This window comes from Eucyclogobius newberryi, unplaced genomic scaffold (genome assembly GCF_026437365.1).
Source record: "Eucyclogobius newberryi isolate DKJ021-1_F unplaced genomic scaffold, fEucNew1.0.hap1 SCAF_12, whole genome shotgun sequence".
Taxonomy (NCBI): domain Eukaryota; kingdom Metazoa; phylum Chordata; class Actinopteri; order Gobiiformes; family Gobiidae; genus Eucyclogobius; species Eucyclogobius newberryi.
Genome location: NW_027315746.1, coordinates 13,470,354 through 13,493,433, shown reverse-complemented (window position 1 = coordinate 13,493,433; position 23,080 = coordinate 13,470,354). Strand labels below are relative to the sequence as shown.

The window sequence follows — 23,080 nt, the reverse complement described above, 5'->3', positions numbered from 1 at the left end:
GAATGTAGAGAGGCACGATTTTTAGAGGTGTGAACATTTTTGTGACTTTTCGTCAATGTTCACAGAAGAAGAAAGAAAGAAAGAATAATATTCCGATACGAAAACAATGTTTCCCATTTTCCAAATATCATAAACTATACATTTTCGTAAAGCGCTCGCGCTTTCCTACCTCATGGTGTGGGTCCCTGGTCACTGACGGGTACTTTCGTTAATTTTGAGTGGGCTCCGCCCACTTTGTGTTTTTGGCCCTCCATACAGTAATAATGTTCATTTTTTGCATTACATGCTTATATGCACGGAACATGCAAGAGATGGGGAACATATTCGTGAGGTACTTAGCGCAAATGAGTGCTTTATATGGGGATTGAGATGGGTAAAGTGCTCGTTTAGTGCGCACTTTTGCACGGGCTTCGCCCGTTTACAACGGTAATGTTCCATTTTCCTACTACTAATTAGTATGCACGGGGCGTGCATGAGTGAAGGAGTGCGTTAGTGAGTGTTTGGAAGTGGGCGAGCGCTTCGCGCTCGATTTCGTGCGCACTTTCGCAGCCGTGCTTCGCACGGCCTTACGAGATTAATAGGCCTCTCGCCAGCTTGTGGCGCTCGGGCCTAAAAAAATAATAATAATATTTTTAGCAAAAACAATATAGCCGTTTTCACTATAACAACAAATTATACATCGTTTGAAAGCTCTAAGCCTTACCCATGCCGCCATGGGGTGGAATCATCATTACGAGCGCTTACGCGCTCGTCACTCCCTATTCCGTCGGGATTCCCCGCCCACTCCCCATAGACTTCCATTGATTTGAGCAGATACAAGCATGACCCATGCCTGCGGCATGGATACTCGCATACAGGACGATGCCAGGAGGGTTTTTGGAGGAATGCAGCGCTTCGCGCTGCTGTTGTCAACAATGAGTGAATGGGCTACGCCCATTCACTCATTGTTGACTATTTCTGTCATAGCAGGAGTAAGTATGCATGATCCATGCCTTCGGCATGGGCTAGTTCACTGTACTTGCCAGGGGCGACTCGAAACGGTCGTCATCTCAATGTAAAGTGCTCGTTTAGTGCACACTTTTGCACGGGCTTCGCCCGTTTACAACGGTAATGTTCCATTTTCCTACTACCAATTAGTATGCACGGGGCGTGCATGAGTGAAGGAGTGCGTTAGTGAGTGTTTGGAAGTGGGCGAGCGCTTCGCGCTCGATTCCGTGCGCACTACGTGCGCACTTTCGCAGCCGTGCTTCACACGGCCTTACGAGATTAATAGGCCTCTCGCCAGCTTGTGGCGCTCGGGCCTAATAATAAAATAATAATAAAATAAAGTAAAGTAAAAATAGCTAGCATAAGACTAAATAATACTAATAGTAAGTAAACAAAATAAAACACTCTTATGAAAAACGGCCAAAACTATGAAAAAACGTGCGACTTATAGTCCGGAAAATACGGTACTTATGAATCAGTCTCTTCCTCCAGCATCTACCCCTTTGAACCTGGACCTTCATTAGTATCTGTTGCCTTCTCGCCTCTCTTCACTGCTCGCTCTCATATCCAGCTCTTGAAACCGGACCCTTTGCAGACGGATAGCTCTGCGTCGCCCGGGGTTTCATCTCAGCAGAAAGACAAAACTGCGCTTCCATCCGTTAAACCGGCCCCCATTTTGATCCGAGTCCCAAGACCTCATCGTCGCCGCCTTTTTTCCTCCACTGCTCCCATTGTGCCAGTCTGGGAATTGCACTGGCGTCGCTTTCAAAAATCACACTTTGACTCGTAGAGCGTAAAACTCCATTAATCAATGCTTTTCAGCGCATGATCAACTGAATGGTAATTACTTGTTAAAAGGCTATTGTGAATTTATTCGTCAAACCCTTTTAGTAAGCATTGAAAAGATTGGATTTATTTAACGCCCGCAACCCAATCGCTTCCTTTAAATCTCATCCGATTAAATGCTTTTGTAAATGTATCTGGAGAATCATTCATCATTCATCATGTCTCCTTTTTAAATACTTTTGTTTGTTCGTTTTTAAGACAAAAAAATCTAATAATGAACAAACATGTACCGTAATATCGATCAAGCTTTTTCTCAAATAGCTTTAATTGTTTGTTTAATGAAGTAAAACGGTTTTAAACTACTAAAATAATTACAAATTTTAACAAACAAACAAAACATTGAAACAAGGTTTAGATTATGCTCAAAAAGTAAACGCATCTTAACACAAAAACTGCCAATTTATCACTTTAATTGTTTGGAAGATTGAAGATTGCTTTATTAATAACTCTTTTTGCTTTCAACTTTTTTCCTCATTTTCACCATAAGCATTAGACAATAAAGACAATAATGTAAATGTGTATATCCTCAAGCCAACAATACTTTGATTACCTGTTCATTTATCCCCGATACCTGTTTTGCATTCAAATACAACAAACAAACCAGCCATTTCCCGATTTTGGCTGCTGCAGAAAACCACATAATGACTCGTCTTCCTCTCGTCCTCTGCCCACATTTGCATTCGTGCCTCGCGGTGCCACTGTCTGTCTTTTCATCGCTGAATGTTCCTGCGCTGTTCATCTCGTACTATTAGCGCAGAGTGCCAGGGTCTCTGTTATTTTGTTTGTTGTGAAGAATCGGTGATTGCAGAATTGTTCGGGGCCACAATATACGAGATGGAAAGGGTGAGACGGCTGCTGTGTTATGAGAAGCTTTAGATTTATCGTTGCCAAGCTTCTCTGGATGTGAGAGTGGATTTAATTGACTGGGCTAAAGGTGTGTTTTGACAAAGCTGTGAGAAATATGGTCTGTTTCTTCTTATAGCTTTTTGGCTCTCTTGAATCATCAACTGTTTTGTTTCTTTGGGATTTGAATGGCTAAACCGCTGTGAAACGTGCAGGCAGTTATTAGTTTGATAGGTTTGTTTTTGTAATTCATAAAGACCGTCAAACCCATTAGTTAGCAGTCCATTGAGGTTAATTTGGTGATCATTGTTTTATAAGGTTATTTTTTCAGACCACAGTTTGTTTGTCTGTTCCCGCGGCTCTCTTGCCCTTGGGGTCTTTGTCCGAGTGTCTGTAATGTCGCTGTGACGCGTCTTATCGGCCGATTTACTCTGGTTTTGTCGCCGTCTTCACCGGTAGACGCAGCAGTCCGACTTCTTCAGGAAAACATCCCAACTGCGATAGAGTAAATATGCCCCCTCGTCCCGGTTCATAGGGGGCACAGTGCCTCCTTAATCCAGCAATGATGTTTTTGTCCTCGGCCTCAGTGACGTTGGCTCAATCCATAATCAGGTTCTCTCTTTTACATCGATCACAAATGGACGATTGGAGTTGTTCCTGATCTACTTTGTGATTTGTGAGTTATTTTTGACTTTTTTGCACGTCCTTGTCATTTCCTTCTCACATTCTGTCCTATCTTCGTACGTTCTTCATGTGCTGAATGTCCTACCTGGTTCCCCAATGTACATTCTCTGTTTTGTCATGTCTGGTCTGAAAAAAGAACCTTTAAATTAGCACTTAAATTAAAAGGGTTCTAGCTGCTTAGCCTTAGCTTAGCCAGTGCGATCAGGCTAACTCACATTTTAAATATAAAGTTGTCAAAGCTGTTGCCCGTTGTCGTCTTATAGTAAATGCCACAAAACCCTCTTAAGAATGATAATAAATCAATTACGTTGATCCTGAGTTGCTGCATGTAGTGTTATTATTTTTGGCTCAAAACGCAGCCAACTTAATAAAACACACCTAGGGCTATTTGTTTTTGGAGTATCCTGATAACGATATTCAGTTATTATAACAGTAATGTGTTAAAACCTGTTAGCTGATGTTTAATTATCAGACGAATGTGAAATGCCTAATGCTAATCACAAATATATCACCTTATACAAGCCTCGAAATAACGGGCCGGACACGGTCATTGACCGGCGCAAAAATCAGTTTTTGACCGACTCCAAAATCAATGTTCCGGACACAATGACCGACGCAAATTTTTCGCCGTAATATATTTTTAATAGGCAAAAACAGCGCGGTGAACATGCCCAAAGCGATTCCTCTGCACAAACTCGGGCACGCTGTACTACAGACCACGATTATTGCTGTAGTTATACAGCGGAGGAAGGCAGCGGAGCATGTGCGCGCGCATTTCCATCGCTTAAGCTTCGTTTTGACAGACATGCCACTTCACAGTCTTCTTGCTTCTCATTGGCCGAGCGGTGTCCGTGATCTAATGTCGATGAAAGCGGGCATCTGATTGGCCGCTGCGTTCGGTTGCGTTCGGTTGGACTCGGAAATGCCCGCTCTAATTTTGAGCCACAATTGATATCGAGGTTGGCGGGCGTCAATCTCTCCTCAGTTCACAATTCAGTCTTTTTAAAGTTGTTTGCAACAAAAGCTGTAATTTTGCACATTAGGGACAATGTCAATGTGGAAGTATCCAAGGGCCCCAAGGGCCCCGCCCCCTTTGGAGTTGTTAGCATCGGGGCAATGTATATGTTAGTAGTTTATTTTGTAGGCTGTGATTTTATATATTCCACAAGATCTCCTTGTGTCAAATGCTGTAAACAGTATTTATTTTGTATCCAAGAAACATTATTATATTAAATTAAACAGTATTAAACATCATGATCTCTGGTTTATATGATTCAGTATTTGTGCTCTTCATATCAAATAACAGATAAAAGTACTTTAAATTGTTTTACATGCTAATAACCAGGTTTAAAACAACACATTTATCTTGTTCTTATGACGCCGTGATGCCGCGCGCGCTTGTGGGCCCCTGAAATTGCTTGGGGCCCCTAACTTTTTCAGGTAGGGGGCCCCCCTGGCCCCTAACTTTGAAAATCTATTTCTCAGCCTGTAAATGATAAAGAGACACGTTAATAAAAGTTCATTTTTCATTAATTATGTTATTCTGTTTTCCTTTCCTTGTGACCGATTCAGAATTAGCCATGACAGGTACCAAATGATCGGTACCTGTCATGTTGACAGGGACGTAAAAATAATTATTTCAAGGCTTGTTATACCCTTATTTTAAAGTTCACAACATAACTTTGGTGAACTTTTATTTTAATCTGCTCTTTTTTCAAGTGTGTATACTCAATATACTCAATATTTCAAAAAAACATTCCCAATATTATCAAAATGTTGATATATTGCCAACCTTTAAACCCACCTAGTGTAAAAAACCCTTAAAATAAATTCAAATCTCTTCTTTTTGAGTTGCCAGATATGCTTTAATGAATATTTGCTCCAGATGCCCTGTCACTTCCAGCACATCTATGAGAGCGGATTCAAACTGCAGCAGCATGAATCATTTACATGGACGGGAGGACTGAGGCTACAGAGGATGAGGAATGTAAGCTTTGTGTTGTGTTTTATCCAGGCAGTCCGGCTTATAAATAAGACAAGACGAGCCAGACCTCAGGTGTGGAGGAGTCTCAACAGCAGGTGATTTAGACTCGCAGATATAAGTGGTCCACAGCCATTATTTAACCATTTTCTTTTTGCATTGCTACTTCTGAAAAATACTGTCAAGTCAAACCAAATTTATCAAATAGATCTTTAACAAAATATAGAAAAAACTGTTGGGTAGGGATGTCAAGATCATTGATAAACATGATTTTACTGGTCACACTAGTCCTTAAAATGATAATAGTCAGGAGAATGTTACAAACCCTGACCTTTGACCTTTACTTTACTTTATTATTCAGAAAATTTGACTTTATAAAGGTGGTCACACAATTAGAGGAATGGTGATCTATTAAAACAAATTAAGAAAGTAATGGTGAATTAATTAATAATAGATTGTGACATGTCTGAAAAAATATAATATTGTGAGTAATTTGTTTTATATGTAGTGAATATGTTTATAGAAAATATTGCAAAAAGAGCGGATTAAAAATGACAGAAATAATAATAAATAAATACAAGAATCGGGGATATTATTGTGCTTTTTGTGTTAATTTTACAATCCTTTCATATCCGTCTAATACTTAAACTAATACATTTAAATACATGTAACAACACATTTCTGTCAATAGTAAATAGCATTATCATTATCAAGATACTCCAGAAAAGTATATTCATTTTTGTCAAGATTGCATTGCCCCTGCATATTCAACTTTTTGTACTTTTACACAACCTAAAGTAAGTCCAATAAACCTTCTCATTCAGTTTATAACATATTTGACAACTGACTGCCTTCAATTTCTGATTACGTGCAGTCACCGCTTGTTATTGGCTGTTCCAAACAAAACAAAGAAACCTTTAAGAAACTCGCTTTTAATTTCTAATCTTTAAAGAACCACATTCTGCCCAAACCGTGTCTTTCGTGTGACATTTCACTTCAAGCTCGACTGTACCCTCTAATTACTCTGATGCACGCCGCAGTGAGCTAAGCCTGACTTTTCACGCTTGCCTTTGATTCGCTGTTGCATTCGCCGTTCTGACAGGCTCGGGCCACTTTTCTAACAATATTGTCTTTGCCGGTTTCCCTAATTGGACTAAGTAGCAGAGAAATATGTACGTTATTTAATCCGCCAACACCGCCGTTCTTCTGCTAATATCGAGATCCAAATTGAAATGTATAGCTTATTTTAGCCCCGAGTCATTAAGTGATTTTACACCCACTGTAATTACAAAGCACTAAAAATCATTAGGCACAAGCGCTTGCAGAGGTCGTAAAAAAGAATGGGAAAAGGTTATTTTACACGGTGATGTTCCAATAGAAGATTACGCTGAACACGACTTGACTTGGTTTTAATATACAGATCATGACTTAGAATGATCTGTTCATCAAGGGAAATGTTACTGGAGGCATTTGAAAGACTGTCCTATTGACTGATGATGGTGTAAGTCAATTCATCAAGCAAGCGAAACAACACAGACATGTATTTAAAGGTGCGCCAAGCAACCACAAGCTTGTCCATGGAGCTAGTATTGCTTTATCTGGGGTACACAACTTTATTCTTGTAAATTAGTACATTTTGTTTTTTTCACCGTAGAGTTTATTGTAAAATGCAGAGGACCAATTTCCCTACGTTGACAATAAAGTGTACCTTAACCTTAAAGTACCACTTTGTGTCAAATCCAGGGCTGCATAAATGTGAATGGATGCATTATCGTAAAAAGAGTCTGCAATTTGTGAAGTGCCATCATTTCCTCCACAAACAGCTGGTTTATTCTGCATTAAAAGTATGAAATTGCAATGCTTGTCAGAAAAATCACAATGATATACATTGAATAAAATATATATTATGAATACATTTTTAACAAATCGTGCATCTGTTTGCATCTAATATTCAAGTAACGTCAGCTATCGAGGAGATTCAGAATGCAGTGTTTTTGATGCTCAAATGTGACTTTCTAACCAGGACTCATCAGACCAGTGTGAATGAAGCTAAATTCTACTCCAGTGTGTTTTTGATGAAGGGACAATTTAAAACATGGTTAAAAGCTCAAAAAAACCATACATTTTGCATTATATTAAGGTACATTTTTATTGTCCCCATAGTGATTTCATCCTGTGCACTTGCCCCACCCTTCAATGCCGCTGGGGCGTCTCCTCAGGAGCAGTGGTCGCTGTGTCCAGTTTGTGCTAGGCTTGCTCAGGACTACCATAGCTGGAGGATTTTACCTGGTGCACGTTTTGAGCTGTGTATATGTGTCTATATGCAGAATATTTTTAACTTATCCTGGAGAAAAGGTCTCTACTCCAGATGAATGGCTGTTCATCTGCCTCAGACCTGGTTCTCCTCCTGAGTGGTTTTAGCTCCACTGTCTGCTACATCTGCTAATTGAAGCGTGTCCGACCGAGAGTCGGCAATCTCCTTCACTGTGGAACTCCTCGAGGTTTCTACTTTAACCCAGAGAGGTTTTGTAGGTTTTCCTTGCCGAGAAGGACGGTCTTTGGACAGGGGACTTTGGGACATTTGTCTAAGGACACGGGATGCTGGGACATTGCTCAATTCCTATGAACATTGTTTAATCTTGTTTTCACTGTCGCTCTTCGAGTTGTGATTTCGGGCACTACAAAAATGCATTGAATTCAACATTATTCAACAATATTTCCAAGACGACTATCGCATTATCGTCCATTTTTCGATTCGTCTCCCTCCTCTAGGTTTAAGGAAGAAGCGTTGTTGAACTGCTAATGTGCAAACGTGGAGAGAGGTCCGGTCTGTGAGGTCCACTCCAAACGTAATGTTCTGGCTAATCTTGTAATCCCTTTCACTGCTGAACCAGACCTCCGTTTCTATGGCAAATCCATCATGATTTCATATTGTGACAAAACAGGATGCAGCCTTTAATGGTGATGGACAGACTAGAGGGACTGAGCGCGGGAGGAAGGTGGAAAGATTAAAGCCAAACCAAGATGAAGAGATCTGAAGAGTGGCAATGGAAGTGTGTATTTGTTGTACTACACTGCAGACTTTACACACACGAATGCACCACATGTCGAACCACAGCCTTCACAAATGTCAGATTCAGTTTAGCGAGGAATACTGAGTCTACAGGAAGTCTTTAGTTGATTTTTCACGCACAAGAGAACGAGAGATGAAGTGTTTTTCTGCGCTGATTAATGTCCTCATATCAGTCAAACTCAAAGTAAAGTCGCTGTGTTGCAAAAGGGTCTCAAAACGTCCTGAGATTCCTTTCATGTGGAGATGACAAATTGGACCTGATTTGCATGTCCACACACATAACACCGAGTGAATTATTGTCTTCGAACTCAAGCTGATACTTTTAGTGGTGTGTAGAAACTAGCATGTGAAGTTGAATCGATAATTTGGATTATTCAAGTCTTAAATTCAAGAACTAAAAACATAAGAATTTGAGGGAAAGCAAGTCATTTCAATTCAATATATGCTCCAAGATAGATCTGGGCCTCAGGTCTAATCTGGTGTGGTAGATCTGGGCCTCAGGTCTAATCTGGTGTGGTAGATCTGGGCCTCAGGTCTAATCTGGTGTGGTAGATCTGGGCCTCTATCGATCTGGTGTTCAGGACCTGCTCTTGTGCTGCCATGATCAGGGCCTCTGTCCTTCAGACTGGCTCTTTCTAGCCATTGGTAGGATCTCCAGCCACTTCAGTTATGTTCCGGTGGTACATCCCGTGTAGGGGCGTGTCCTCCCATAATGGTCCCTCCAGCACCTCATCATCCTCTGTTCCCCAGTACCCCAGATTTTATTCACAAAGTTTATGTGAGATATTTATTTGACTTCTTCTCCAGTTTTGTCCTGCTAAATATATTTGCATTATTTAAATAACATAAATATAGTTACTGTACTTACCTTCATGTAATTGAGAATTGATAGCAGCAGGTGTAAATGTAAATGAGCGGTCATTCATTTTGAAATGAAAATGAATGTAAAAGTAACAGTGCACTTCACTTGTTATTCCTTGCACTTTTTAAACTTTTTTTTAGTTCTCCTGCAGTGACAGAACAGTGACTTATGCTATGACATGTCCACTGGTGTCTGTGTGATATGAGTGTAATGAGACGAGTCCACTCTGGTGCTGCTCAGGCCACTGACACTTTTCAGAACAGAATAGACTCCACCAGGCTGAAAAGACCACTATAGCCACTGCCAGACTCTGCACATGCTGTGCCTGGATTACTCCAAATATGGTCTCTCCAGATTAACAGGATGATGATAGATTAAAACTAACACAATTGTCCTCATCATTTCAGTTTGATTTGTCATTATTTATACAAATGTTCTCTTGGGGCGTACCAGACATGGCTTTGTTCAGTTTATATACCTTTTGTTACTATGAAATGATCAGCATGGTTCTGTTACAGCAGAGAGTCTTGCATGAATTATTATATTATTGCACATTTTATTGATTTTATTTATGTATACCTTTATTTAGCCAGTCCCATTAAGATATCACAACCTCTTTTACAAAAGCCATGGCAGGTCTACTTTTAAAAACTGCAGCACGGTATCAGAAAAGTGAAGAACTCATTGATACAAACCTGAAATTGTGTGGTATTGTAGCTTTTGTCAATACCCTTATTAGTATTAGAACAACCCTACATTTGACCCAAAATGCCATTGAAGGGTGTGAGGAAAGGCCTAATGACTGACTACTGCTAACCACTCTGCCAGAGATAGAAGTATTACAGTCTGCACCGTTATACAAGTCATTTCTGTGCATATTGTGATAACATTTACATCAGTTACATTCTTGCTGCTAAATATACAGCCTTCGTATTCAACCAGTTCTCCCTCTGTTTATTCACTGCCATTTCATTCACTGTCTCATCTTCTCTTTCCCTCTTTCTTGTCTATTGTTACATTTCCATCGGTACTTCTCCCTTCTTCTCTTGTCTTCCTCACTCCCTGTCCCAGCATGCACCAGCAGGTATCGCTCGGCTGGTGCTGGGCTCTTCTTGTCTCAGCCTTTTCCTTCCTCCTGATGGTTTGTCTTTGTTTGGCTCACAGACCCTGCTGTACTCTAGCTTCCTCCATCTGTCCCCTTCTAACCCGCTCCACTCTCTGAACACTGTTCTTGTTTGGTAGTGAGTCAGCACAGCCTATAAAATTCACACTCCAAACATTCCAAGTATATTTTATTTAATATGTTGCACTATTAATTAAAACGTGTCCTGTAGAAAATCTTCTTAATTGGAGGAACTGTAATAAATCTGTTATAAACCATCAGTAAGTTAAATCAGGGTTCAAATGTCAAAATATTGTATTACAATTACATTTATATCATTTTTTGTATCACAACTCTGCAGTGTATGTGTTGTACCTATTCCACTGTTTAGGCGCGTTTCCATGGGAGCAGTTTGAGTGGTCCTAAGCAGTGAGAAGTTCTACAGCTTCCAGGGGTTCTGGCGAGATGATTGGACAAGAGAAAGACAAGAATACAAAGAGACGTGAAAACGCAGCGTAGATGCGCGGATAAGTTAAATAAATGCAGAAAAAGCTGACAATTAACTGGAAGTTGTTTCTTGTTTACTCTAGCCTTAGCCACGTCTCACAGCCACACAAACTCGGAATAACTTATCTTATCGTTCTGTGAACTGCTGGAATCGGCCATATAAAGAAAAAGTACAATTCTGGAGCGATTTTGATTTCATTTGATAAGAAACCGTTGTGTCAGTTCCTCACCTAGCAGAGGTCTGTGAGTTCGGACTTGGGATGTTAAGATGAACTGGTTCTTCAATAACTGAATATTTATGGCCATGGTAGATCATTCGTGGGGTTTTATCTACGGTAAACCGCCGAAATGTGCCCAGGCGCAACACGAGCCACAGGTTGCCCTCTATGTAACACTACCACTATTCTTATTCTCTTTTCTTCACTTGCTGAATCTTAAATAACAGATTAGTATCTACACATTGACAGAGTGAGCTTCAATTAAAGACGTTGTATAAAATATGGCCCGGTATAGACTTTTCATTCCAGCATTATTCTATTCAGCAGTAACAATAACTCTTTAATTTCCAATCAAAGCCTCACATTTGACGTCTGCTCAAAACGAATTACATTTCATAACTCACGCTCATCAAAGCCGTTTTCTGCTTGTATTGCACAGAAAAACAAATAAAACTACCTGTAATTGTTCTTTATCCGCGCTCCAGGCCAGGAACATGCTTCAACGCGGTCAGAAAAACAAAGATAGACACTATAGTTCTGCGTTACAAAGATATTTTAAATGAAAGAAAAACAGAATCGCTGAAAGTTCGCTGTATTGTTTTGTTCGGAGCCACACGCACTGGCTGGTGTTTGTAATAATCGAATGAAGCTCAGCACCAGGGTGAGAGACCGGTCCTGTTATTAGTTTCTTCCACACCCTCGTTGTGTCGTAGCTGATTTAATTTCATCTTTGACTCTTGCTCCTCTTCTGCAATTTCGAATGAAAAAAAAAAACACTTCTGTTGTGGTCTTAAGACTCCAGACTTTGCCAGACGCATTTTCAAACCAGGCCTTTTGTTCTCTCTTAAATTCATTTTTCGTAACACAGTGACATTCTCGTTGTCACAGCAATCTCGACCTGTTCACTATCTTTGTGTTCATGTATTCTGGGGCCAATTGAATCTTTGTATTGGCCCAGAGAGATTGGTGAGAGGTTCAGAGGTCTTTACATTTGTTTGGATGTCAGATCGGCCGCGTTTGATTGTGTTGAGTGCGACTTTTTGAACAAAAAGATGCATAGATTTTGGTGCGGTTTGGATTTTGATTGCGTTTTATATCTTACAAAAGTGTGTCAGTCTTTGCCGTCACAGTTCAGTTCAGGCCCGATTAAAATTGAAACAAATTAACCAAAAAAAAAAGATTCTTCAGATCAGAAACGATAATATTAAAACTATGTACTATAAATGATGTGTCACTGACACCCTGGATCTTGTTAATCCACGCCAACCCTTTCTTTAAAGCTGCATTTTTGACCCTTTTAAAAAAAAACGCACAAAATCAATAAATTCTCTCATTTATTGAACAATGAGTTAATACAAATGATCGTGACAGGCCTTCATTGCAGTCTTTTATTCATTCAGACACACATAATGCAGTATGTTGGTGAGAAACGTCATGTTTTGCAGTCTGCGTAGTAAAAATGAAGTGTAAGTTGCATTTTTGACCCTTAAAAAAAAAAAAAAAAAAACACGCACAAAAATAACCCAATTGTGCAAAGAAAATGCCCCCACTATAATTTTGTTTTAAATTTATTGAACAATGAGTTAATATGAATGATCGTGACAGGCCTTCATTGCAGTCTTTTATTCATTAAGACACACATATATGGAGTATGTTGGTGAGAAACTTACTGCCCAAACACCACCTCTCAAAATAATAAATGTCTAAAAGTGACCAAAGTGTCTAAAAGTACTGATAAAAGACATACAAACGTATATCATAAACTCCAACTGTCAACCCTCTGGTGTGGCTCAGAAGAGAACTTCAAATCAACAAACTCTAGGGCAGCAACTAACAATTATTTTGCTATTTGAGATTTTCTTTAACCTAAATTGACCCAGATAAAGCCGCAGTGAGCGCTCGAAGATGGCTTGATCAAGTGTACTTCCAGACAAAATGGCATCTTTCATCAAAGACGACTCTAAATTTAGATGTGTCTTGTAATACTTCCTTTGTCTGTGCCTTGAAAACAAACCTCTTCTCACATCACACGTCATGTTTTGCAGTCTGCGTAGTTCATGTTCCCAGTATCCAATCACTAAACTAGTCGACAGTTACCATTAGTTGGAAGAACACCATCTTGCCGTTAGATAACTTCCACATTTCTTTTTCTCATGACTCAGTGTCGCAGGCTGCATCGTGTTGGCGTCTTGACTGACAGCTGCCGCGCCACTGCCGCTTTTGAGCAACAAGTCCGGACTCCATAATAATCCGGTTCGGCCGGTCTTTGGCCCGGACTCAGAGAAAACACCTCCAGATTGTAAAAGATTATCATATGAAAAGCTTTGATATGTTAAGAGAATCCTTTGACTTGGAGAAACGGGACTTCTACAGGTTTTTCCAAATAAGGAGTTATTATAACCAAAAGATTAAACAGAGTAACAACCATTATAACCCTCTGATTGAAATGGATTGATGTATTAAGGCCTATAAAACAGAACCTGGACAACTACTCTACTGAATATATCAAAAACAAATGGGAAAGAGAAGGTCATTTTGTTCTGACGGAGCGGGAGGACCACAAAATATTGACGTTATATTTATATTTGGAGGGAACTCTTTTGGGAAATTGTGTCATGTTACTTCATAACTCCATGTCAAAGGGCCCATTACTCACAGGGAAACGCTGACTGTTGGAGAAACTGTGGCAGCCCTGAGGCAAACCACTACCACGTGTTTTGGGACTGTCCTGAAATCAACAAGGAGATGCACAGACTGTATTTCACGTCACCGTCCCATTCGATTTCAGAACTATGTACTTCATGTGCCTCAGAACCCCTGCCATAGACACAATAGATGGGCAATCTACGGCCCGCAGGCCACATACGGCCCGTTTGTCTTTATAATCTGCCCCCCCAAACATGCAAAGTAATTTATTTATTTTTTTGCCCTTTCAGCCAGACCTGGGCATTTGTGGCCCCAGGGGCAAGATGTGGCCCCTAGAAAGATTTTAGTTTCTATTTTTTAATCTGTCTGCGCTTGTATCCTTAATAAAGATGACATGAAATTAATAATAGATTCAATAGCCTATATTTGACAGAAAAGTAATATTTTATTTTATTTCTTATTTTATTTTTATTTTTTTTTCACACCAATGATGGCGGGCCGGCCCTCCACTGCTTGCCTGGATTCGAATATGGCCCTCGGAGGAAAATAATTGCCCACCCCTGCAATAGACCAATACCTTTAGAATATAATTTTGGCAGCGGGAAAAAGGGCATCACAAGCAAATGCATGACACAAATGCCCCCGACGATCAAGGACATTATGATATTATAACAGGCACTAGACATGGAGAAAATGACTTTCAGACTTGACCTGAAAATAGACAAATTCAAACAACTTTGGGCGAGATGGGATGTTTCTGTTGGACCCGGTACGCCGTAACTTTATTAATGTTTAACCATTATTATTATTTGTCATTCCTTGTATTGTTGCTACTTTCCTTTGCTCTTAGGCTGTAGCGTCCCCAGCTGTTGTGTCTAGTGTGTCTGTAAAGAGAAAAACTTGAAGAAGAAGAAATAATTCAAAAATAAAAAATGGAAATAAACACGTAAGCACAAAGCACACGCTCAGACCACTGCGTTTTACCTGTCCACCCACTCGTCTACTTCTCCCACTCCAATATCTAGAGGAGAATGTATTGAAAATTGTATCATATCACAGTTTTCTTCAAGATATATATGCAAAATGTGACCAAAAATGTGACAAAATGTAACAAAACAATGTTATAAAGGCTCCAAACATGTTATATTTCTGCGTGTTTGTGTTTAATTCCTCAGTTCACCTCAACCATCACGTTGTTGCATATTTTTGACTTGATTGAAATATATGCAAATGGACAATAAACAAGTAAAGTATTAGATTTTTTCACTCTATTGTCAATCTCTACTCCCATCTCCCTTCAGTCTTTCACAAGAGTCCACCGTCAGAGGAGGTGTAATTGCTTTTCCGTCTGCGATGGAGGAAGAATGGAGATGCAGGTATACGACAAATGAGATGTGAAAAACGTGGAGAGTTTGTTTTTTTTCTGTCCCAACAATGTGAAATTAATGGCTTAAAACTGGGCTCAGACAGCTTCATCCCATGCATCTCTTTGTGCTTTTACTGCTTGATTTTCTGGGCATAGATACATTTAATGCCATACTGAGGAAAATTCCATGCAAAACAGAAACATCTCCATGGAGAAAAGGAAAGGAAAAACACAGAAAAGTGAAAATTATCGAATCATATATATCGAATCAAAATTGTAATTTAAATGGTCACAATTAGTCAATCGTGACAACTGATTATTTCTGTTTTCTCTGCAAACGACAAAATATTCTGTTTTTATATTTTATGTAAGACATGCTAAACTTTATAGTTCACACTGTTCTGAAATGTTTTTTTATGGAGTGTTTATGACCCACTTTTATTCTAAGTGGTCCTCAGGTTTTTATTTTATTAAAATGTATTTATGTCTTATTGTTATTTTTTTATGGTTTGGCATTGCTTTTTTGGGTTTTTGGACTGATAAGATCAAATTGATTGAAATGTTGAACTTTTTTCTTTTTTTTAATATGCTATATAAATTAAATGGATTGGGATTTGTCACATTTAGGAGTTTAAATACATACATTTTCTCTCAAATGGCAATGCTCCTGGATGTGTTTAAAATGTGAACTTTGAACAGAATCCTATTATTAAGATATTTGTCTGAACTCTGGAGCGTGCACCGAGGCTTCCGTGTCTTACTCAGAGACACAAACAACAACAACAATATGCGACGGCTCAAGACAAATAACTTTACAGTGCAAGTATACTGCGGCAAAGGATTACGGGTGTTTATCCTCAAAGCATCCAGACACGCAACACCAATATCCAATCAGAGCGCTGCCGTCCAGTGCCTCTATTATTGAGGAGATGAAGGGTTAAAGGAGCTTACACTCTCAGGCCACGACTGCTTTAAGATCAAATCCATGACCCAAGCAAGACTGTAGTTTTACTCTATTTCCCTTTTGTGTGACAAATAAAGGTTCTGTTTTCATACAAGTTTCTCCTATAATGTGCTAAAGAGTATTCATGCTTTAACTTCCTGTTTATAGACGACATGTGTGGACTGTAGTTGTAACTGCGCGTGCATAATACATGATCTAACTCCAAAATGTTTGTTGAATAAATGATTTAATGCTGGTTGTGATGACAATAGGTGTGGATTAAACTCTGTGTGTTTTAGTTTCAGCCACAAGGACTTTCAAGCCATTCAAATGTCATTATATTATATTTCGAGTTTAACTTAATTGCTATGGCAACTGTGCTAGATGTTTACCACTCTGGCACCCATGAAAAGGAGAATGTCTTACTGTCAATCAGTTTAAATTGGATGTAACTATCTACTCAAAAAGAGAGTAAACGGACTGATGACAAGTGACTAGACGATTAAAAGACGGCTGTAAACTTGGATTGTAATAAAATAATTCACTACATAATGAAAGGAAATCTGCAACAATTTTACTTTATTTCACTATATCTGTAACTATCAGACTGATCGGATGAGCATCTGTTTTGTGTTTACTGTCTGATCCAGATAAGTACTCGGCTTTGCTACTTTCTGAGTCGTGTGTAGTGAAAGAGAATAGTCAGTTATTGCTGTAAGGTTTTTGAATTTTGTATTTAGAATTTGTGGTTATGTATTGTATTGAAAACTACATGTTTATTTTGGCCATAAGAAGTGCATTGAGGTCTGTATCCTCATGTTTTGTCACTTAAACCAGAGTTAAGACATCTCTCATCGACACTAGTACTTACTTAAATGTGCACTATGTTTTTGTAATGATCGTCTCCATGGCGATGTTATTGCCAGGGCTCTAATTGGCTAACGACTGTCTTGGTTGGCTAAAGGTGCATTGATTAGTCGACTTAAAGAGGACATGGAATTAGTATTACAGTGCATTTATATATAAAAAAAGCAGAATACATTCAAAATTATTTCCCATATCTAGTAGTTACATAGTGCACCTTTAACTATAGCCATTTCTGTTTTTCTTTTTACACAAACTATTTTCTAGTCCAGCCTTCTCTTTTCGGGAGCTGCGTAATAGTGTGTGTCCAAATACACAAATGAACCACAACCGGCAGCCTTTCATCCATAATAAAAGACTCGTAAAACATCAGTGAGTATTTTATGTTTATGGATTATGGTCGTCCCTTGTGGTTACTAATCATTATTTATCTCCACTTTTACGGCTTGGACATCCGTTGTCTAATAGCGCCTCGTCCTGTCAAATTCATAAGCAAAGCGCGTGTCGTAAGTCAAAGTGTTTGTCGACGCCGTTATGTTTTCGCTTCTGCGTCGTTTGTCAAGACGCTTGGAATCCCACGTCGAGCGTCACGGACATGTCAGATGTGTAGAAGACGTGACACGGACCTGGATCTGTTTTGGTGTCTTTTTTATGTGGAGCAAAAGCAGAACAAATCCTCAAAATGAAAACAGGCCGTCCCTAAATGGATTCAATGTCACTTGAAATTACGGAACACGCGACTGCTCCTGTATTTATGGTTTCATCCTTCAAGCGTGCTACTCACTCCAACCTTCACAAGCCAAATACTTTATCTCTTTAGCCAGTGGTGGAAAGTAAACACGAACAAAAGTGAAAGTACTGTATGATTTATACCTTTCTTATCTGGATTTCAAAGTATTTTCCTTATGGTTCGACATTGTCTGAAATAGTTGTGGGTTTGTTTTTAGCATGTTTGAGGAGACGGATATTGCTTGAAAGCTTGGGGTTCAGATCCCAGCGTTGAACATAAATATAGACATAAAATGCACTTAAAATATTAGGATTCAGTTGCATTTGTTGACTGAAAATCAGCAAAATTGATCAAAAATCTCAATCAAAATTTGACTCTTTTAATAGTTTCAAAAATGTTTAAATACATTTGGAGAAAAAAAAAATAAACGTTGACTTTTTATGCATGTAGAATATTTAAACTTTTACTTGAATACATTTGATTCTCTTGTATCTATACTTTTTTTAAGTAACACAATTGAGTACTTTTATTTTACTGAAATAAAAGTGCAGATACAAGAGGATAACGTGTAAGTTCAAAAGTTTGAATTTGATATTAAGAACATACATTCAAGTTTGGAGGTATAAAAGTAAATTGATTATGTTGCAATTGTTGTTTTGGGGATATCGAGTACAAAGTCTATTCATGCATTAAACTTTTTCCATGTTGTTTTTTCCATCTTTGCATCCATCTTAGTATCGACACTTTGATGACCAGAGCACAGTCTAAACAGTCTTAAATCTGTTCTCTTGCACAGACAGAGACACAGCCGCTCACAGACACATTAGCCTCTGCGAATATAATGCATGAGTGTAAAATAGAGAGAACAATGACAGATTCCAGGGTCGACTGGTAATTGCGCCGCTTAGACGCTTTCTCCCAGTCATCACTTTAACAAAACATAATGTTTAAGCACTACACATACATTAGTATCTTTTATTACAGCCCGTGTGTCATCTTAGCATCATTACGTGGACGGTTCATTTCTATTCACAGAACGCACAGGCCATAGATCCTCATTTGAGATTTGTGTTTGACAAAAGTATGGTTTAAATTACAACGTGATTTCATTATTATATATGAAGAATTAGGAGAAAACAAAATAAAACATGAGACTATGGAGCTTTGTTACTAATGCAGCGGCTGGAGGAGCTGAACTGAGCACAAACACTTTTTTCTTTTGCCAAAATAACCTTACATTACAAAAGGTTTAGACATTATTGATCCACAAGGGGAATTACTTGGACACAGTAACTCACACAATATAATATAATAACAAATAGAAAAAAAATAAGGTAAAAATAACAAAACTAAATGAAGTAGCAGGTGCAAATATAGAGATGTGTGCACCTCTATATTATAGAATATAATATAGTAAATGCGAAATATTATACAAAACACATTTACTGTGAGAAATCTAACTTATTCCCAATCCAACTTTAGTCAAAAATCTGTGGTTGTATCTTATGCTTCAATCATGTCACAGGCCACATTTTATAACATTCTCCACAACTCTTCTCAGTTTTACTTTAACTGTCTAAAATCTACGCTTCACTCACCTTTGATTCCATCTTCGTCACATATCATGTCTTCTTGTCTGTTCTACATTCACTGCGTTCTTTTCGATGAAGGACTTGGAGGCGGTTTGTTTTAGTGACGCAGCTGGAGACATTAATAATTTCATGAAAAGCAGTGCCATTTTACTGTATAGAACGCATCAATAACAGCATCTAAGGGCACACTCTGTTAATGACGCGCTAGTAAACATCTGGCTCACGCATAGGGACGGGAAAGCACCTCCAGTCTGTCATTAGTGTGTGGGGGGGAGGGACACGTGCAGAATATCAGCAGAATATTAGGAGAATATCAGCAGAATATCAGCAGAATATCAGGAGAATATCAGCTGAATATCAGCAGACTATCAGGAGAATATCAGGAGAATATCAGGAGAATATCAGGAGAATATCAGGAGAATATCAGGAGAATATCAGGAGAATATCAGCAGAATATCAGGAGAATATCAGCTGAATATCAGCAGACTATCAGGAGAATATCAGCAGAATATCAGCAGACTATCAGGAGAATATCAGGAGAATATCAGGAGAATATCAGGAGAATATCAGGAGAATATCAGGAGAATATCAGGAGAATATCAGGAGAATATCAGGAGAATATCAGGAGAATATCAGCAGAATATCAGGAGAATATCAGGAGAATATCAGGAGAATATCAGGAGAATATCAGCAGAATATCAGGAGAATATCAGCTGAATATCAGCAGACTATCAGGAGAATATCAGGAGAATATCAGCAGAATATCAGCAGAATATCAGCAGAATATCAGCAGAATATCAGCAGAATATCAGCAGAATATCAGCAGAATATCAGGAGAATATCAGCAGAATATCAGCAGAATATCAGCAGAATATCAGGAGAATATCAGCAGAATATCAGCAGAATATCAGCAGAATATCAGCAGAATATCAGCAGAATATCAGGAGAATATCAGGAGAATATCAGGAGAATATCAGGAGAATATCAGGAGAATATCAGGAGAATATCAGCAGAATATCAGGAGAATATCAGCAGAATATCAGGAGAATATCAGGAGAATATCAGGAGAATATCAGCAGAATATCAGGAGAATATCAGGAGAATATCAGGAGAATATCAGGAGAATATCAGCAGAATATCAGGAGAATATCAGGAGAATATCAGGAGAATATCAGGAGAATATCAGCAGAACATCAGGAAAATATCAGCAGAACATCAGGAGAACATCAGGAGAACATCAGCAGAACATCAGCAGAACATCAGGAGAACATCAGGAGAACATCAGCAGAACATCAGCAGAACATCAGGAGAACATCAGGAGAACATCAGCAGAACATCAGCAGAACATCAGGAGAACATCAGCAGAACATCAGCAGAACATCAGCAGAACATCAGGAGAACATCAGGAGAACATCAGCAGAACATCAGGAAAATATCAGCAGAACATCAGGAGAACATCAGGAGAACATCAGCAGAACATCAGCAGAACATCAGGAGAACATCAGCAGAACATCAGCAGAACATCAGCAGAACATCAGGAGAACATCAGCAGAACATCAGGAAAATATCAGCAGAACATCAGGAGAACATCAGCAGAACATCAGGAGAACATCAGCAGAACATCAGCAGAACATCAGCAGAACATCAGCAGAACATCAGGAGAACATCAGCAGAACATCAGCAGAACATCAGGAAAATATCAGCAGAACATCAGGAGAACATCAGCAGAACATCAGCAGAACATCAGGAAAATATCAGCAGAACATCAGGAGAACATCAGCAGAACATCAGGAGAACATCAGCAGAACATCAGCATTCCGCCCGTGATAAAGAGCTAATATGAACGCGTAACCCGGTAGCCATCGATCCGCCGCCGTGTTGCACGGCGTTGATTGGAGGAGAGCACTTGACACGGAGGAGACGTCGATGCTAAGCGTGTTACTACGGTGCAGCTGAAGCCGAGGCCGGAGCGTGTTTAAGAGCGTGTATTCATTAATGTATTCAATAAGATAAGAAGTGATGGTCTGCTCTGGACACCCTGAGGACACTGGCTTTGATCTCATTTATTGTAATATATTGTGCTGTTGTTGCAGTTTACTGACATGACATTTTTATCAGATTTTGTTTCTCTAAATATCTTTATGGATTGATTTTATTAGATGTATAGAAAGGAAAATCCACAATTGACCCCGATCATTTAAAATAGTGACTTTCCATCAGCATGTTGTGTTGTCTATACATTTTATAGCATTAGTGCAATTTTCTAAACCATGAAAAACAATTCTACATGACATTTAAAACAGGCACCCGTGGCACGACTCTTGAAAACAACACCCCTAAAAACTTGGTCACTCAAAATCATCACCTAAACTACAGTAGAGCTGGAAATAACATCATTTAAGTGGCTGAAATACTTATTTTCTAAGCGGATGTGCACTGAGAGTTGGATATATTTGATGTAACGTTTAAGGAGCTGGGATGAAATGATCTGTGATTACTTGCACTGAGCGGCAGAAGAATCTTTCATGTTCACAGAAGTATTTGAAGTATTCTTTAAATGCAGACACGTGCCCACCGGGTCCGACGCCCCGGTGTTGTAGCCTTGAATCGACGGCTCTTTAATCGGAGCTAATCATTCGCTCCTTCAGCTCTCTAAACATGTTTTCTTGTTTGTCTTTGCAGTGGGCCGTTTATTGATCGAGTTCGGCTCCCAGATGACCATGGAGCGCGTGCAGAAGGAGAACCCCAATGTTACAGACGGAGGCCGCTACACCCCGCCCGACTGCAGGCCCAGGTGGAAGGTACGGCAGGCAGAATGGACAAACTCGCCTTTTAGCAGTATTATAAGTGTTTCCCTTCTTATTTACACACTCAATGTTGTATTTAGAGCGATTCGTGCTGGTTTGAGTCATCTTCATTCACCTGCCTCACATTCACTGACATAAAGAATATAGTATATAAATAGTTCTCTTTATACAAATGAACTTGAAAAGTAAATGGCCTTACGTTTGATGGAGTCCAACACCTTTTCATTTACAAAACAAATAAATATCCAGGTCAAGATCAGTATCACACTGTGGAGCACTATTCACCAGAAATGTGCTATTTTATTTAAATTTAATTTCCAAACTGCCTTTATAACCCTGAACCTCAAATGCACACAACACAATGTAATGCCCTCTCTCAATGCCAACACCACATCAAAGCTTTTTCATTGATTTAAATGTGAAGCTTTTTCATTTATTCTTTATTCGTACCTTAAAAGCCTCTAATTTACTCCAAAAACGACAGTGCGCTTTATAATCCAGTGCGCCTTATATATGGATGAATTCTGGTTGTTCTTACTGACCTCGAAGCGATTTTGTGTGGTACACGTTTTGTTTCGCTTAATGCACCTTAAATACAAAAAATTATCAAAAATAGACCATTCATCGACAGTGCGCCTTATAATCCAGTACGCCTTATAGTGCGGAAAATACGGTAGATTAATTTGTACATTTAAACATGTTTTTGCTCAAAATTTTAAGTTATTCATCTTGTTTTTGTTGCATCCATCTGTTCTCCTGCTGCTCTCGCGACACTAGACATTACCCATGGTGGGACAAACATAAAAGTTCCTACAGAAAAACATTTTAGCGAAGAAAAAGCTAAATATTTTACGGTTTTGTGTTGAAGTCACCAAACGTTTGACTGCCGCAGGTGGCCATCATCATCCCGTTCCGACACAGAGAGAACCATCTGAAGTACTGGCTGCACTACCTCCACCCGATCCTGCGACGGCAGAGGATCGACTACGGCATTTACATCATCAACCAGGTACGAGGGCACTTTATCCA

The 23,080-nt window shown here is 39.1% G+C and overlaps 1 protein-coding gene across 1 annotated transcript in view; it reads left to right on the top strand.

The window, feature by feature from the left end:
* Nucleotides 1–23,080, top strand: part of b4galt2 (UDP-Gal:betaGlcNAc beta 1,4- galactosyltransferase, polypeptide 2) — a 184,138-nt gene that overhangs the window by 60,634 nt on the left and 100,424 nt on the right. The window contains exons 2-3 of the mRNA XM_072440866.1: nucleotides 21,927–22,045; nucleotides 22,944–23,060. Of these exons, the coding sequence (XP_072296967.1) occupies nucleotides 21,927–22,045; nucleotides 22,944–23,060 (236 nt within the window). The remainder of the gene's footprint in view (nucleotides 1–21,926; nucleotides 22,046–22,943; nucleotides 23,061–23,080) is intronic.